Source organism: Aplidium turbinatum, chromosome 4 (genome assembly GCF_918807975.1).
Source record: "Aplidium turbinatum chromosome 4, kaAplTurb1.1, whole genome shotgun sequence".
Taxonomy (NCBI): Eukaryota; Metazoa; Chordata; class Ascidiacea; order Aplousobranchia; family Polyclinidae; genus Aplidium; species Aplidium turbinatum.
The window spans coordinates 33,487,148-33,504,746 of record NC_137475.1 but is presented as its reverse complement, the minus strand read 5'-3'; the positions used below and the strand labels follow the sequence as shown (position 1 = coordinate 33,504,746).

The 17,599-nt window shown below is 38.0% G+C and overlaps 1 protein-coding gene across 1 annotated transcript in view; it reads right to left on the bottom strand.

Annotated features, from left to right (window-relative positions):
* Window positions 1-6,489, bottom strand: part of LOC145768484 (complement C3-like) — a 35,028-nt gene extending 28,539 nt beyond the window's left edge. Inside the window, exons 1-7 of the mRNA XM_082579987.1 lie at window positions 6,284-6,489; window positions 4,222-4,375; window positions 3,476-3,719; window positions 2,841-2,911; window positions 1,250-1,392; window positions 756-899; window positions 3-156 (exon numbers count right to left, since the gene is read on the bottom strand). Coding sequence (XP_082436113.1) covers window positions 3-156; window positions 756-899; window positions 1,250-1,392; window positions 2,841-2,911; window positions 3,476-3,719; window positions 4,222-4,375; window positions 6,284-6,354 — 981 coding nt within the window. The 5' untranslated portion in view covers window positions 6,355-6,489. The remainder of the gene's footprint in view (window positions 1-2; window positions 157-755; window positions 900-1,249; window positions 1,393-2,840; window positions 2,912-3,475; window positions 3,720-4,221; window positions 4,376-6,283) is intronic.
* Window positions 6,490-17,599: the final 11,110 nt, after the last annotated feature.

Genomic DNA, 17,599 nt, shown 5'->3' with positions numbered 1-17,599 from the left:
ACCAAATTGGCTATTGGAACATTGATTGACAGCAAGCCTCCAATAATATGACGTTGAGGAATGATATGAGTAACGTGCATCTCATTCTCAAGACCAGGCGAGAACAAACCGAATCTTACATTCGCTGTCCCATCAACCGCTTTCCCATAAGTAAAACTAAAGATGATACAAAACAAGTTTTTCGCTTAGATATCATCTTCATTAAGTTCCTTCCTTTCGTCGAGGGTTGGAGGCAATGATATATGTGCCAGTTAATTAATTCAAAATTGAAACTTGATTCACAAAAAAGAAATAGTACAAGCCTCAGTGACTCAATAAAAAAAAATTTGTTCCATCATGTTGTCTTCTACTGATGATTTGACACAATCTGCAAACTTTTCGCTACAGGAACACACAAAATGATACACTATTCAAACATTGTAAAGATGAAGAATCGTTGGTCTAATCATCGTATTCGACGGGTAAGGACACGATGATATTAATGCTTGCTTTGAGCGGGTACTACCATAGCAGTTCACCCAACGACATTGTATCGAAACAGCAGTTTATTGAACAACAACCAAAAGCACCTTTGTTCAGAACAGCACAGTAGGAAAATTGATAGAATGACAATTTATCAAACCGACATTTTATCAAAAGAGAGCCAATCAGGATTATTTTGTCAAACGAGGCTAATTCTACAACAAAAGCAAAAACAACTTTAATATATGGGTGATTTTAAGGTGGGGGATTAGGTTAGAACTAAGTGAACTTACTCAGCGTGAATGTTGATAGCAAAATCTTCATCTCCGGGTAAAATAAATGCCTCTCTTGCTGGCTCAATTGAAAGTTCAAATGTAGGTAAAGCAAATTCTTGTACGTAAAATGACGACAGGTACTCCCCATGAACAATATCCTCGCTACACAGAAAACAGAAGTTTTGATCAATTTATTTTTTTGTATTTTGTTAAAGAGCAAATTGTGCTGTTTAAGAGCATTCACCCACTCATTAGTACAAGCTTGTGATGAAACTTCATACTTATCGCTAAGTTATCTGATTGGCAAAGATACATTACTTCTATCTCTCAGATATCATGCAAATACAATTGCCAAACGCTGTAGCGTATCTTGTGCCCAAAGCAGGTCTTGCCCTGGAGCTGTACTTACAAAGAACGCTTGAACATTGCGTGGGCAAACTAGTACATTACGCGGACTGAAATTGATCAAATCTATGCACAATTTGCAGTTGCATTAAACTTTATTTACAAACCCGAAAAAAGTGGCTCTAACTATCCATTGACCAAGAGGTGGTGTTTCAGGCAAGCGAAATTTCCTCGAAAAAACGCCATTACTCGCAGCCTTCTTCTTGCTCCAAGATGCAAGTGGATTTCCACCCGCGTTCGGATTCGGAGCCTTGAACACAACGTTTGTATTGAATAACTAAAAAATTTATTACTTCAAACATGCAAAGGAGCATTTAATAGTAGTAGTTTAGGTCTAAATTTTTAAAGATAAAAATGTTTTATTCCTTATAGTATCGTTGAATAACATTAGCCTATGTATTGTATTCAGGCTTGTGCTCGGTGATTGAAGATTTTGGTTAAGTGGTCGAAAAGAGATAAAAGCTGATCTTAGTGTCCACTGTCCACCTTCACGCATGTCTTTAAGTTTAAGTGTCTAGCCAAAAAAGCCACATGCTCATGAGTGGTGTCAAACCTGTTCCATTTTTGTAGACTACCACGGGTCGCACCACTCGAATATGGCTGTTATGAACTAGGGGACTGATAAGAAAACCAAAACGATCAGCTGCTGTTTGCCTTGTGAAACAATCTGGTTTTACTTTAGTCAAGATTAATGAAAAAGCATGATTATCAGCCGTCTATAGATCGGTATGATATATGGCCTACTCTGCGAATTGCACAAAGCAATTTGTAACTTTGCAGCACTAACAAATGAAACTCAACACTTTTCTGGAGTCACCAGTAGGTTACTGACGTATTGACGTAACTTACATCCGTCAATACAACTCGACCTCGGATGACCAATCGACAACTGCAATAGCATTTCTATCTTAACCTTTGGTCAGTGAAAGTTGGTTTACTGAAGTCGAAAACTGCCCTGGCTACAACAATTGCTACAAATTTGGCATGAAATTGATTGTCAAGATCTCATCAAAGTATCACATTAAGGTATAGATGCACTAGCAGCAAATTATTTACCGATTAAGATCATCAGCTGATCAAACAGCTTCATTCACGGTGTATCTTTTTTGGTGTACAATGAAACGACTTTGCTGATACACTTAGTAGGCTTTTCTAGTGCAGGCTAACCCAGTAGGTAAAGTGATAGATCAAGTAGACGGGAGACAAGACAGCTAAGTTTTGTGTACATCTTCAAGCATGTCGTTAAGTAGTTTTGCCATGACTCAGCCGCGTGCTTTCGTTTGGTTTCGAACACACAGCCTTTTAGTTGCAGTTCGCAAGCCATTTTATTTGATTTTTTTTTATCTAGATGGAAACATATTTGAGCTTTAAACAGGCGTACACTTTTAAATTTTTGAGCATGACTTGGTGCTTTCCTAAACAATCTAACGGTTTTAGCACGCACGTGTGTGAAAACTACCCTTCTTCTGTGCTTATAAAAAGATATGATCTACTTAGCTATACAATAAATACTAAATACAGAATAGATATTAACATTGCTGAAAATGCTTGTTCATGGTTGGTATATATATCGGCTTCATTGCGTTCACTTGTTCTTAAAGTTAAATCATATGAGACATAAGCCTGGATGTAAAAAAGAAGCACAAAAACGGTCAAAACTTTAAAAAGTGTATGAAAAAGCACAGAACGTAAGCTTACCAATATGGACATTGACATTGGTGTGTTGAAAGGAAACAAGGCTTCATCGACAGGAATGAAACGAACTGAAACTACAAAAATACAGAAGTTTAGTTGTCAACAAAAAGCAATAACCTTCTATCATCAGCATGAGCATTTTCGTTGTGAGGCGTAAAAAAGATCATGTTTTATGTGCTAATTATATACTGCTCGAGATGATATCATTCTTGACTTTCAATAATTAATAGCTACAGCACACCGAGCACAGTTTTTCACATGCTGAATTTATAAAGCTGAAAAAACATTTTAACATAACTTGTTAACAAACTAATTTGCTCTATTATAAACAGATGATCGCCAACGATATGTAACTGGGTGGAACAGCATCAGTCAAACTACGAAAAATCCAAAACAAAGTGTGGGGAACAACAATTTTGTAGCCGAATCGTTTGAATGCACTCAATTGCTTCGGTGTCTGCGCAGTTATTTCGTTGTTGATCCTCTGCATAAATGTTTTAAATTTTTATTAGCCTACTGTTTCTGAGAAAACGCAATGCGATTAAAAAAAGAAACGTTTGATACAAATATAACAAATTATAAAATAGTAATGTGATGAAAACAACGAAACAATTTCTGAAAACAACAATGAGATTCACCTTCATCTCCAGGCCTGTATACTGGTCTATCCGTTTGTATAAAAATGTGGCCACGTTTTTTCACAACTGGGACAATTTTCTCGTGAGACCATGTCGGACCATTTGATGATACAACAGACACTTCGATGGTGTTTGAGCATAAAATATCAGTTCCTGGTTCCGGAAAGGTCCATTCATGCGGCAAGACATTGCTCTGCACTCTTAAGCGATAAGTATGCACCGGTGAGGAAGTCGTAAAGTTGGTCTGAAAATTGTAGGTAATGACAAAGCTTGTTGAAACATGTTAGAGTTCATTGATTTATTTACCTCAGTGCATGCTTTTGCGACCAAAACATAACGAAGTTGCAACAGAATCAAAACGTAGAAAAACACTTTTCCAACTTAGCAATGATTCAACTTTTAACAACATGGAAACATGATACTGTGCATCCATTTACAATTTCTCATGCCAGGTAAAATCGTTTGAAACCGATAAGCCTATCATTAATATGCTCTGAGTCAAGACAAAAATAAAGATTCTATTATGTGAAATAAATATTCGAATCTACATAGAATTGGTACAAAGCGAAAAAATTGAAAACGAAGCTTGTATGAGTAATCGATTACGAAACATAATTTGGCATTGTTTATATGTTTAGCTTTCTCGGCATGAATGACGTCATGGATAATAGCTTTACAACCGAATTACGCATTGCCGGTCAAATCCGGCCTAGGCTCAGTATCAAAAACGATACAAAGTACTTTACCTGGGTGGCAAACACCTTTCTGTTGTTGGCTTGATTTCGAATGTCAATCAGCACAGTGAGTTGTTCAGCGATGTTTGCATGAAATACAGTGACGATGGCTGAATGCTCTTTGTTTATGGTCAGCTTCGCCGGCAAGTTAAACACGATATCCAGGCTTTAGAAACATAAGCAATACCTTTGATTGGCTTGCGCCTTCTCGTTACACTCACTTTGTAGTGATGAGTCAATACGAAACTACGTACGTTTTTGAGAAATGTTTTCATAGTTTATTAAGCTGTAGTTTGTATGCTTATAAAAACTAATCATACGTGCTACGAAACTACGTAAACGTGACTTTGCACAAAAATACAGATGTGGGCCGGTGTGCAGAACATGTCACACTTGTTTGTGTAACTGGCCTTAAGCTTGCCGGACCACCACAAAATGACTTACAAAGTGAATTTTGCATTTAATAAAAACTTTTCACTTTCTTTCGCAATTTGTCCGGGATTTCTACTGCCTTAATTGTAAATTTGTCTTGCATTTGCAATTAATTCCTTGTTATCTACGAAAATGCATTTTCAAATACTCTCAGAAGCGTTGAAAAGACGTTAAGAGATAAACTCAAGAAACAATTGCATACACAGGAAGCAACATAAACAATGCACTGGAAGTAACATGTCCTACTAGACCTTACTTGTAGCCGTAAACGTCTATTTTGCCATATGAATATAATTCGCAGCATCGAGATAGATAAATATGAGTTTTTGCAACTAGCAGATTGTAAAGATGGCCTTGCGGTGGCATACATTTTTTTAAATTTGTATTATGCGTTATTCGCACTGAGGATGTACATTATCGTTGTTTGCAAAACGTAAATCGAGCATTAAAATAATTTATGTGATTCTCCTTTTACTTTAGTTTGAAAAATATCTCAAATTCTATTCAACATACAAGTCAAATTTGGTAGCATTCACTTTCGCACAAAATAAGACTTTTTTTAAACCAACTTTTCAAATCAAATTTCAGATAATATCTACAATCCCAATGGAATAAACAACACTTGGTGTAACGGGCACCACAGCCTTGTTTATTTATGACGATATTAGATGTCGAATCGATAAACCGTTAACGATGAAACAGCCTTGACATCACACGGTAATGAGCCCTTCAACATGATGTAACGGCACTACAGCTAAGGTGCTGATTGCGCACGATAGGTCACCAACGAAAGCGATATGCATTTCCCTCGAGGCTTGAGAAAATAATTTTCTTGCGAACAAAAACTAATCGTTAGTGCATTTTGCAACTGTCAAAATAGTATTTTATTCTAGGCCTACTCTACTGTATTGAGGAAGGGCTTTTCAAAATGAATTTTTTAGGCAACAATAAAAAAAAACGTTCTCCCTCGACAGTAAGTAACTAAAATTTCAAAAATTAAATTCTTTAAAATAAAATAATTCAACTAAATCAAAACAAAGTTAGCGTTAACAGCATTTCGTGTTTCACGTTGCCTACTCTCAAGCAATGACGCAGCTAGAAAGAAAATGTTTGGGGGACAAAGGCAACTGTTCGGGCGGGGCAAATAGTTCAATATTTGAAAGAAAAGTTTGTTATAAAATATTAGCTAGGTACAGAAAGCAGCCAAACATTTATGAAACGTTAGTCAACATGTAACCTAATACCGTGTCACTAAAACGTTGTAATAGTATTAAAGACATATTTTTGGGGGGCCAATCTTGTTCTCCCTAACCCTCTTGGGGCTACGTCCCTGCTCTCAAGCCTAATTAGAAAGCTGCAGCACCTTATTCCTGAAAAACGTAGCTCCCACTGACTACCCACTGCAGACGTATGAGCTATGGGGCTTCCTGCATTCGGCAATTCTTGTGCGAGCTGTTTTTGTTTCGAGTTGACAACGAGACTGCTTTCATTTTGAGACGAACGAAAACTAAAACTCGGAATCAGAACGAAATATTTCGAAAATTAAAAATATTTTAGTTTCGAACATGTCTCACGGTTGGCTTAGTGTTCAAAAAGCAAATTAAACAAAACTACAATGATAAAAAAAAACTCTTGTACTTACCCGAACGTTTTATCGCAAATGCAGAAACAAAGTGTCAGGAAAGACACAACCAAGGAATATATTTGTGACATTAGAAAGCTGTGTTTGGAAATATAAATATAATTACCTAAACTTGTTTCGCTATGCTTGTCTAAAGTTGCAAAATCGTCTGTTGTTGTACTGATTTAGCACTGACGCGTCAACTAAAAGATAAACCTGGTCTTCAGCCAAACCTCTCGCATAGATGGCCATGAAACAAGTGTGAAGTCTGTGGTCAGAGTTTGCTATTTATGCTGGAGAACCATTTTTCTCTGTTAAGTAATCACGTAGGCGGCATTGTTTGTGTAGGGCAGCTAATGCAAGCGTTTAGAATTAACAAAATCTCAAAACTTAATCACTCTAACATAATGTGCCTTACATACAGGCTACAAAAAGTATAGTATATAAAAGAAATGCGCTAAAAAGCAATAGGCCTGACTGATAAAATCTTCAACCAACTGTTAATATCAGGCAGCTTTCGCCTTTTTCTCCACTTCTTCCTGCAGACATGGTCATAGATGCGGTAGGTTATAGAATAGATAGATTAGCCAGGCTACCTCATTTCGCAAGAGTTTGCCAAGACTTTCGGTGCTATTTATTTTTATTAGATTAAGCTTCCGGGCTGATCAAAGACTCTTTCTATCAATAAGATCTGTTATCGACTATCAACAATTTTTGACATAAGCTGTAGGTTAAAACCGCTAAACAACCGTTGAAAATACCACACCAAACGTCTTGAACAATCAGTGCAGCCAGATTTAACATGAGTAAACAAACGGTGAAAACAAATGACATGAGGCTGCTTTTCTTAGTTTTGTATACAAATACAATCCAAGCAAAAGATGTATGGGTTTGTGATAAAAACCGTTCGCAAAAAAACTGCCCATAAGAAAATCGTATGTTCTTTGCAACCAAAAATGTATTAAAATTAAACTACAGACAGGCAACAATAAACGAACCAAAGAGCAATTAACCCCAGTATCCGTTTCAAGGATTAGTAAAATAGGCTTTAAAGCTGGCTTAAAAAGTTGTATGACAAGACGTGCATAAACATTTGCTGGTTTAAAGCTTTGATCACAATGAGAAGAAAAGTTTAAACTAAATGTATAAATAAACCGTTAGAACGCTGTAAGCCTTCACTTGCACCTGTTCCAAAGTGTACAGATTGTAGCCTATGGTTGCAATATAAACATGCATGTAAAGAAAGCATTTGAGAAAGAAAGTTCAAAAGACAAACTTGCACTGTAGCCTACTTGCTCAATACACTTTGGGAACGTTCAAATATTACGTAACGCCTTCGAGGGGGAGGGGGGTTTATGTAAAGCGTTACGTTAGCGTCACATCGGGGGGAGGGGGTTCAAGCAAAACGTTACGTAACGCTTTCGAGTACGGAATGGTAGTTTTTTGTGCTGAATTCGTAGTGAAAAAGCGTTATATGGGGGAGGGGGGGATTGAAAAAAGCGTTACGTTGGCGTTACATGGGAGAGGGGGGGTCAAAAATTCGGAAAAAAAGCGTTACGTAATATTTGAACGGTCCCTTTCTAAACTGTTTTTTAAAGCTTGTTTGCAAATGCCGCATTGCATAAACCAGCATTCCAAATCCTTGTAGGCTACATAGAATAAAATTTTGATCTCAGAATGCTTTAACGTTTGGGTTTGGTCGCTTCTTTTTCTATAGCCTACCCCTGCAGTGTGGAGGCAATATTATTTTACGCTTTGATGATCGGAAATTTAAAGAGAACTGAACAAATGCTTGATTGAAAAAATCCTTAGCTTAGAACTGAGAAAGTAAATCCGGAAGCTTGATCCTGACAGAAACTGTAGAAAATTTGAACGACCAACACAGGTCCGATCTCCGAGATTGACAATGTACCGTAATTAAGTTTCCACTTTTCGTACTAATTTTGATACAAGTGTTCAGTGAAACATTTCATCCGCTAAGACGAAAGCAAATGGAAAACTGTCCTTGAAATGTTTCACTCAAGCGCACACACGGAGAGTTGAAGCAGCGTTGTTTGATCTTGATGTTTCTTCACTCGCTATGCCGGCCGTTTATCCAACTGCTGACAAACGACTGCCATTGCTGCGGACAATAGTGGTTCAAGTCATGACTCAAAAAGTGGATGATCACAGAAAGGGCAAAATTGATTCATGTTGTTCAATTTAGTTCAAAAAGCTATTTTTAGAACGTAGTGCGCTTGCATCGGTGCATTTGCCGCAGAGTTGATGCGTGACATTGGCAGGCAATTCAAAGTTTGTCTAACGTCTTTGAATTATTTGTGTCACGAAAGCGGGTTAAATCGGTACTGAAACATTTGTCTACATTCTATGACTCTGTTTATTCTTTATGGGAATTTTGGGATTAACTAAAGTCCCGGTAGGAAATACGTGTTCAATTAATCGACCACATTTTTGCATTTTTGTCAACCTCTATTCTCTTCTGTTGATAACCAATATAGGTGACGTGTTTTGAGCCTTAACCCAGCGCCCCGCAAAGCATTTCAGGGTGGCGACGAAATTTTTCATACCAACTTTTTAACGTCAAACTTGGGTTCTATTGATTGTCATAATTCTCTTACCTACCTCTGTGTAGTGACGCACGCAGAAGAGGGACTGAGTGATACTCTACCACGTCGGTCAAAACTTTGCCTAAACAATTAGCCTAACTTTCATGTACAATTTGGCTATTTTTGGATAGCAGCAGTCAGGGTTGGGACTATCGATTACGAATCGATATTCGATAGCGTTATTCTTTACTTTGTCACTATCGAATCCGTGTTTTCTTTTCTTTTTCAAATAAGTATCGATTAGCTGTTATTCTTTACCTTTTTGTGCATTGAATCCGATATTCGGTACTTTTCTGTAAAGTTTACAAATAAACAACGTAAAATATTAACCGAATTCCAAAATTTTATTAGGCAGACTTTGAAATTCTATTGAAAGGAGGAGCGATTTTTTTTGCGGGGAAACCCTGGTTGATCGCATTCAACTCGAACCCTTATTGAACCAAAGCTGCCGTCTAATTACAGGTTGTCTCAAACCAACCAACATCACGTCGCTGCACATTCTGTCTGGAATTGCTCCCCCCAACATCAGAAGAAGCGTGACCAGCAGAAAGGAAAGATCTTGTCAGGACATAGATTTGAGACACCCACTGTATGGCCAAACTCCAGCACACAGGCGTCTGAAGTCAAGAAAAAGTTTCCTTGCTTCAGTTGTCCCATTAGGTCATGACGATGTCGCCGCCAATGTGCGGGTTCAACTATGGCAGGAGAGACTGGCAGCCGGACCGACATTGGCCAATATGGAGCTCACACCCATGGAGAGCCTTCCTCCCGGAAAACGTGAACCGTGGAAGTATTGGCGATGCCTCAACCGCTTAAGAACTGGTATTGGCAGGTGTAAAACCTTGATGAGACACTGGGGGTATTCCATGGGGAGCACAAGTTGCAAATGCGGACAGGAGCAAACGATGCAACATCTACTCGAATGCCCTGACCTAAAAGCAAGGTGCTCTGCACAGGATTGGCCGAGTTCAACGATAGAGCAAGAGCCTGCGTGATGCTCTGGGCTACGGCCGTGTGACACACGATGAAGAAGAAGAACTCGAAACCTGCGTTCTTTTGTTTAGGCCAGGTCCAGGCGCTCATGCAGTTTGTTAGAAAGGGTCGTAATTGTTAAAGCATGCCGATGCAGTAGGCTTGAAAAAACGGTGTTTGTTTAGTTATTATTAAATTGAGGTTAAGAGTTGCAGCTAAGACTAGGGTCAAGTTTTTTTAGTTTTAAGAGTTACTGGTAGCACAAGGTTTGAAAATGAGATGAAGTCTTCGTATTTTAAGATTGCTGCTGCTCTTCACCCAAATTCCCGTCTAAATTGGGCTCCTGAAGTTGAAAAAGGTGCAATTATAACATTGGTTCAAAATACACTTCTGGAATTTGAACAAGCCCAAGCCTCTTGTTCTGAAATGAGTTCTAACTGTGAAGTTGTAAAGAAAAATTCGTTTTTCTGGAGATTTGAAGGGAGAGCAAAAAAGAGATTTGCAGAAGGTTCCAAGTCTGTAAGAAACTTGTGGCTTTCATGGTGCAACACTGATGATGAATTACCGAAGGATGTGTACAAGCCCTTCATAATGTACAATACAACATTGCCTTCATCGGCACCTGTAGAAAGACTGTTTTCTTTGGGTAAGAGGGTGTTGAGCCTAACACGTACTCAACTCTCTGATTCCAACTTTGAGAAAACGGTAATAGGCTACTTGCTTCAGCAGTTAGGCACATTACATGACTGCATTTAAAACTGTGTTTTGTTACTCCTAGTCCTTTGAGTGGGAAGTATTTTTCACTTCTTTGAATTTTTTTCAATTTGTTACTGCCTTGAGCATTCAGAAAGAGTGGTGGAATAATTTTTTTTTTTCAATATCGATTACTAGCCTACATTCTTTATTCTCTATTCTTTTTTTTCTAGTATCGAAATCGGTTAATTCTTTACTTTTTTTGGCACTATCGAATATCGGAATATTCTTTACTTTTTCACTATCGACTCCCATGCCTGGCAGCAGTCAAAAGTTCAATACCTCGCCAGGTGACAATTAAAAATAAAACCTAACTGCGATTCAGTGGCTCAAATTCACTCAAGCGTAGCCAAAATCAATATCGTTTTGTGATCTATTGAATGATATATCAGAGCTGCCAGATTTGCAATGATACCTGCATCCAGCCTACAGCCACTATGCAAAAAGCTATGAATTAAAGCTCCTGGTGAGTATGTCTGGCGTGTCCTGCGTGCATTGGCATCTTTCGCTTGTCTGGCGTGGCGTGTCTTGTCTGGCGTGCATTGGCATCTTTCGCTTAGCAAATCCAGCCTTTCGTCCCTTCAACCGCCAACTAGCCCTCTACAGAACCGTCCAATGCAGCAATACATAGACAGTGGTGCTGACAGTGTGGTCCGGAGTAGCCTACTGTTGGACCCAGGTAGGGATTGTACTGTCCCTAACCCAGGGTGATTTTCCAAGGGGCCAGGGAAGTCGAAGATACTACCGCGTATTTTTTTGATATATTGCACGTTTTTTGAAGTGTCTTAATTTGGGGCGGCATGGGGCCCACCAGGAATTTAACTGATTTCGAGCCTAAATTATCCTCTCAAAAGCCTTGAGCAAGGCCTATTGTAATACCGTACTGTTAATAGTTGCTGCATACGCTGAACATGAGCAAGCTATGAGCTAAATGGTGCTTTGCTTCTTCTCAATCACAAAAAATGACAATTCGCCCTAAAAATAACTGGGAACGCTACTGCCTGTGGCTGTGTCAGTCTGGTTTCTAACCTGTAACAACGTCAAAGACCGAAATAATCTTCAAATTGATTCTTTTAATGTCGCGATGAGTGTGAGCCTGTTACTTTCCAGGCCTCCGCTTCTTTGCGTATCAAGTAGGTCAATACGCAAATTCATGCCGAGGACGTGTGACACACAAACAATAAGCAAATTTATATTATTTATATTGTATGTTTTATGTTATCAAAGAAGAAATTTTTTCTTTGCAGTTTTCCAAATACTTCGTAGCCTAATGAGCAGTAAAAAAAATCATACGTTTAATTGCTGTTAATGAACATTAAAACACTTATTTTTCTGTTAGCCTATTGCGGTAGGATGGCGCAGCGAATAAAGAGCTCGCTATTCAATCATATCAGCCTGCTTTTACTTCCGGCTTAAGCTAGTAGTTCAGGAAAACCGCTATCCAAGGTACAATCAATTGGGCGCAGTTGCTGACGAAAAGGAATAGAAATCTTTCGTTAGTGTCGAAGGCTATCATGAGAACCGATCTCTTCATTTTCCAACGCTTAGAATCAAGCAGCCAATTTGACCACCCCTCAACATTTGCAAAGACCTCTTCAAAAATCCTCGTATGACATTGTTCGAAGCGTATAGCCTACTGAAGTCATATTTTCTCCAATACCAATATCATCAATATGTTAAAAGAAATAACAAAATACTCTTTATAGGCTACACCACAGCAGTGGCTCCCAACATTTTTTTAGTCACAGGTCCCTTTTAATTAATTTTCAAGCCTGCGGACCCCTACCTAGAATTTTAAAAGAATTCGATCACAAAATGTTTAATGCATGACCTACTACTGAGGGATATATTTATTGCAATATCGAATATACACAGTAGCGGGCCTGGAAAAAAGTTTGGAAGCACCAGATTTTCAACAACATAAAAATTCCTATCAACCTATATTTATATATATCGCTAAAAACAAGCAATTCTTGTGCCACTAGTGATAGCTCAATGAAATGTGACCAAGCAAGCGAAAACGTTTTGCAAAAAACGGAAAAAATGACAAGTTTTTTCCCCACTTGGGGTGGTGCACGTGACCAAGTGCCCCACACCCTAGATCTGAGCTGCTTGAAATTTCAGTGAAATAAAGTGTCTTAAACAAAACTTGAATGCCTAAGAAAAATACCTGTAGCATACGAAAACGAAAAAAATAAGACACAACCAAAACAATGATGATTGTCAATCGTGACGTTTGGTTTTTTTAGCATTCTCTTCTTTCGTTGTGTAAACAATCGAGATTTAAAGTAGCCTACATGCAGCCAATACCAAGCCACTCACGGACCCCCAAGGGGTCAGCAAACCCCAGGTTGAGAGCCTGTGCTGTGTCCAGTATAGTTTAAGATGCAACCAAAAGACACATCATCTCTCGCCCTTTAACGAAAGTTTTTAATTAGGCATAATTTTTTTCCAAAAATAGGTAATAAAACAGTTCAACATCACAGATCAAATCAACACTCTACGCCTACTCAAACCGATACCATTAATTCTTAGCAAAACAACAATGCAATATAAAACTCAAAACTACAGTTCAAGGACCACGAAAAGATATAAAACAACATATTTTTAAGGATGAGTGCGTCTGAAGAAACCAAGTGGGCGAAAGCCCTTGAAGGTAAAATGTTCATTGTAGAGGACGAAGCAGCGCAGCTGATAGGCATCAGCCTAAAGGCAACTAAACTGAGATTGCAATCTTAGCAGCAAATGATTGCATACACAAGTTCTCATCCCTAAGGATAAAGATTGTACGATTACTTTAGAAAGTAAAGTCACTCTCGCATAAAATTAGCCTAATTCAATCGGACAAAACAATTATATGTAGGCCTAATTGATGCGCAAAATGTCTTTCTTTCATATGCCAGTAGGCTAGCTTTACTACATCTACAAAAGTTTGAAAATTTTTTTTATTTTAAAGAAAAGCTAGTAGCCTCCATCTAAAAAGCTTGAAAATTTTTGTATTTCATTTTTAAAAGCGGCTATTATGGCCTAACGACTTCAAAAAGTAACTATAATCTGCATTTTGCATGACTTGATTCAGTATAAAAAAGCGCTAAATTGCTAGCTGAGGGTAGCCTTCCTTCAAGAATCTCCTCATTCTGAATTGCAAAAAAGATCAGCCTAATTTAATGGCTAGCTCTTTTGAATTTTCTATTGCAGCTACGAAAAATCTCCAACTTCCATGGCCACTAGAACGGCTCAAGCGTAAATTTCGTTGACACATTGAAGACAGTGTGTAGCGTTAAATCAAGCTATCGGAGTTACAATCCCATTTCCCGTGACGTTCTTTGGTACCAAGATGTGCTTACACCTTCCAGGAAAGAAATTTCCCTCGGAAGCAATTGATAACTGTGCATTCACAGTGACGTAATTGAAAAACTTGCCAGTGCAGTTGCATACCATAAAAAGCCAGAAACTCAATTACTCACCCAGAAGACAAACCACAATAACAATGTAGACTGCAGAAATTGTACTACTATGGTATGATAGCCAAAAACACCTGACGCACGATTAATAAATTTTACTTATCACGCGCACAATTATTTTCGGATTGTTAGGAGCCACAGTACTAGCCACGTGTAATGATCCAAAAAAAAACTCCAAGACCAAATGTAGTTTACTGGTTTAACCTTCCCAATATAGCCTAGGCTACAGACCTAACTACCACGAACTAGCTTTGGAATTAAGTTCACGGTTCAGGTTGTTTCAACATAGGCTAAAGTAACCTACTTCCACTCAGTCGCAGATCCAGGGGGGCACGTCCCTTTCCCAAAAAAAAACATTTAATTTTATCAAACTTTGCAACAAAGTTTCGCTCGCTCAACCACACTGTATTACCCGAACTGGCAAAAAAGGCATAGGCTACAGCAACGCATGCTTCAAACCAGCATCGGATTAAAGGAGTACAAATTTGGTCATGTGCTAAACAAAGACTAAAAAAATGTAGTGTTCCGAATAAAAAATATTGCTCATGCACTTACAATACGTAGATAATTAAATTAACCTAAGGCATCTGCAGCTAATAAGGCCCGGCCAGTAATAAGGCCCACCCCCTGGATCTCCGTTGTTACAAATCTTTTAAACAAAATTGGAAGCTCCCATTGCTGCTATGGTAAATTGAGACTAACTGGTAAAGTTTCACAGCCTAAAGTTGAGAACTTTTTGAGTTACGGAAAGTTGAAGTTTGGGGGGACTGAAATTGAGTGGTTTTATTAATTTTCACATATTTTAGACTGTTCTGCAGTAAACAAACCGCTTTGACTTCCGTTTTTTTGCATTTTATGTGAAAGATATGTGCATGCAGATGCAGTAAAACCAATAAATTTGAACTTTTTTTCTAATTAAAGCAAGACTGATAATGATGATCAAACTAGGCTAATTTTGGTAATGAGGCCCATGGGCCCCTGGGGTAACGTTGTGCACCCTTGGTTAAGAAAGTGAAGGTTAAAGACTTGAGTGACCTAAACAATTCTTGTTACACCATTAATCCAATTTGTTATTGTAATGGAAATATCATAATTTCAGAATCAAAATACTTTATCATCCCTACCATATCTAAAAACACCATGTCTCTTTTTAAAAAATGGAGCATGGGGCGGGGGAGAGAATAGTTGTCTCTGTGTATTTAATTATTACTTATGTGCCTGTGTTGTCGATTAGAATTTGTTTTATGGTGTTGTTATTGTAAAAATACACCTTTTCCATCACTTTTGGTGCTAATTCAAACCGGGCCTTATTCACAACACGTGCATCTAATAAGGCCCGCAAGAGATTTTTTTTATTTTTTTAATGTTTTACAACCCCTTTTACTTAGAAACTTGTTTCATAGATATGTTGTTTAGATAGACCCAAAGTATCCTTATTCCAAGTTTCGTTCAAAATTATGCAGTATTATCAAAAATATTGAGGTTTGAAAATTAGTGGGCCTTATTAGCTGCAGGTGCCTTAGTATTCCAGCTATGACAATTGACAAAGGTAGCTAAGCTACCATATAAGTTAGTAAAAGATAAACTACGTAGCCTACAGTACATATTACAGAGCAAGGATTCTCAAACCAAGGTTTGTGCACTTTTTGGTTGCAATAGTAGGCTATAAGTCTATCCTTGTAAAAAAAAAAAAAGCAATTGTTCAAGCATTATTAGTAGTTTATTGGAGACAAAACTTTGTCCATAGTAACCAAACAAACGTTCGTGACAAATTTTACAGTCAAACGTAGACAGGTAGGTAATAAGCTTATACAATATCCGACTTCTCACTACGTTTGAACCGTACATACCCTGAATGAATACCATAAACACTGGTTAAAAATTTTCGAAAACAACTAAACTAGCGCAATTTTTATGTCATTAAAACGTGATTTTAAATTTAACTTTATTATTGAATTGAATTAAAACTTTTAACTCCATCTTCTAAAGAAACCTAGTTTGGATGATTATGGTCAAATGAAAATCCTTTTTGGGCCTGAAAATACGCAAAACAGAGTAAACTTTGTTAAAACTTTCTGAGGACCAGCCCCTAAAGTGTTTGACTTTTTCATACTTTAACTATTGCATTGTCCATTTTCTCTTGAGAAATTTTAGATTCGTCGAAACTCTGGTGCCCACTTTTTTTTCTAGATCCACTACCGCTTCCACTTATTGAAAAGACCAAAGTAAGATTGCTACGAAAATTAGGATTCATTGCTGCAAGTAGCCTATGTAACTTAATTGCAGATCTTATAGGCAGCCTGATGCAGCTCGTGCGCAATAATATATTTCCTACCACAGCGGGAAAGACTAATACGAAGATCTCTATCTTGACCGTCGACTTCTGTGGAGACGCACCCGTGGCAGACAGCGAGAAACATATTCTTTAATTTTCAACCTAATCAGTCAACTGGTCAACCAACAACACTTTGGGACACTGTAGCCTACTACATATAGGCTAAGGGCGGAAGTCAGAAACCAGACTTAAGGCGGCTTAAGTCTGCGTTAAGCGTCGATTTTGCGATTCAGAAAGCAGACTTACGCTTTAGCAAGGCTTATACTCGGCTTAAAAGCCGAAAGATATAAGCCACCTGCGGAGGTGGTTTAAGCCTCTGTTGAAGGAAAAAGTGTTTGGCTAATACTGGAGGAATTGAAAGTAGGAGGTTTGTTACAGCATTTTTTTTTTTAAATAGACCGTCTGGTGCAAAGGCCACGAGACTTTTTTGATAGTTTTTAATGTGAAGCAGGTGTGCCTGTTATCTTAGCTTGGTTGCAGGCAGAGTTTCTGTCTGACAGTTGGCTTGATTGTTGAATAACTAGACTTCTTTCAGACGCTGACAATAGTAGGTTACTAGTGTTATTGCTGGTGGTGTAAATTTTGAAATGCCTATTTTGTGTTGTTGAATAACCAGACGCTGACACGCAGTTTAGTAATACTGCTTGTTACATCACTTTTGCAAACATACAATTGTGATTGGTCATACTTTTTCCTTGTCTGCAATGCCAGGAAAAAACAAGTCTATTAACTATCTTACATCGGACAGTTTTCAGACCAAAGGGAGTCTATGCGCCCGCACTTTTAGTCATAAACTGGCAACAGTATTTCTACAATTGTACTATTTTTAACTTTCAAGGCATCAAAAATAACCTGAGACCTGAGTTATCTGATTCTTTCAAATTGATGAATTATTGCAAACGAAAACCATGTGCGTATTGGCACAACGTTGTCTCAGTGCGTAATGAGTATTACTTGCTTGTGAGGGAAATTTTTGTGCCAGATCTGTTGCGTCATGGATTACTTGGCATCTACGTTAACGAACGACTTACTGATGCAACTACAACGTTTCTATTTCAACGTCACAAAAAACGACTTTTTTCTAGTTATAGGTTTAAATAGCACAACATTGCATTATTTGTTGATTTAGCATGAATATAGCTCAGCTATACGCAAACACTTCTTCGCGTCAGTTAACTATCGCTAAGATATGAACTACTGCTTTAAA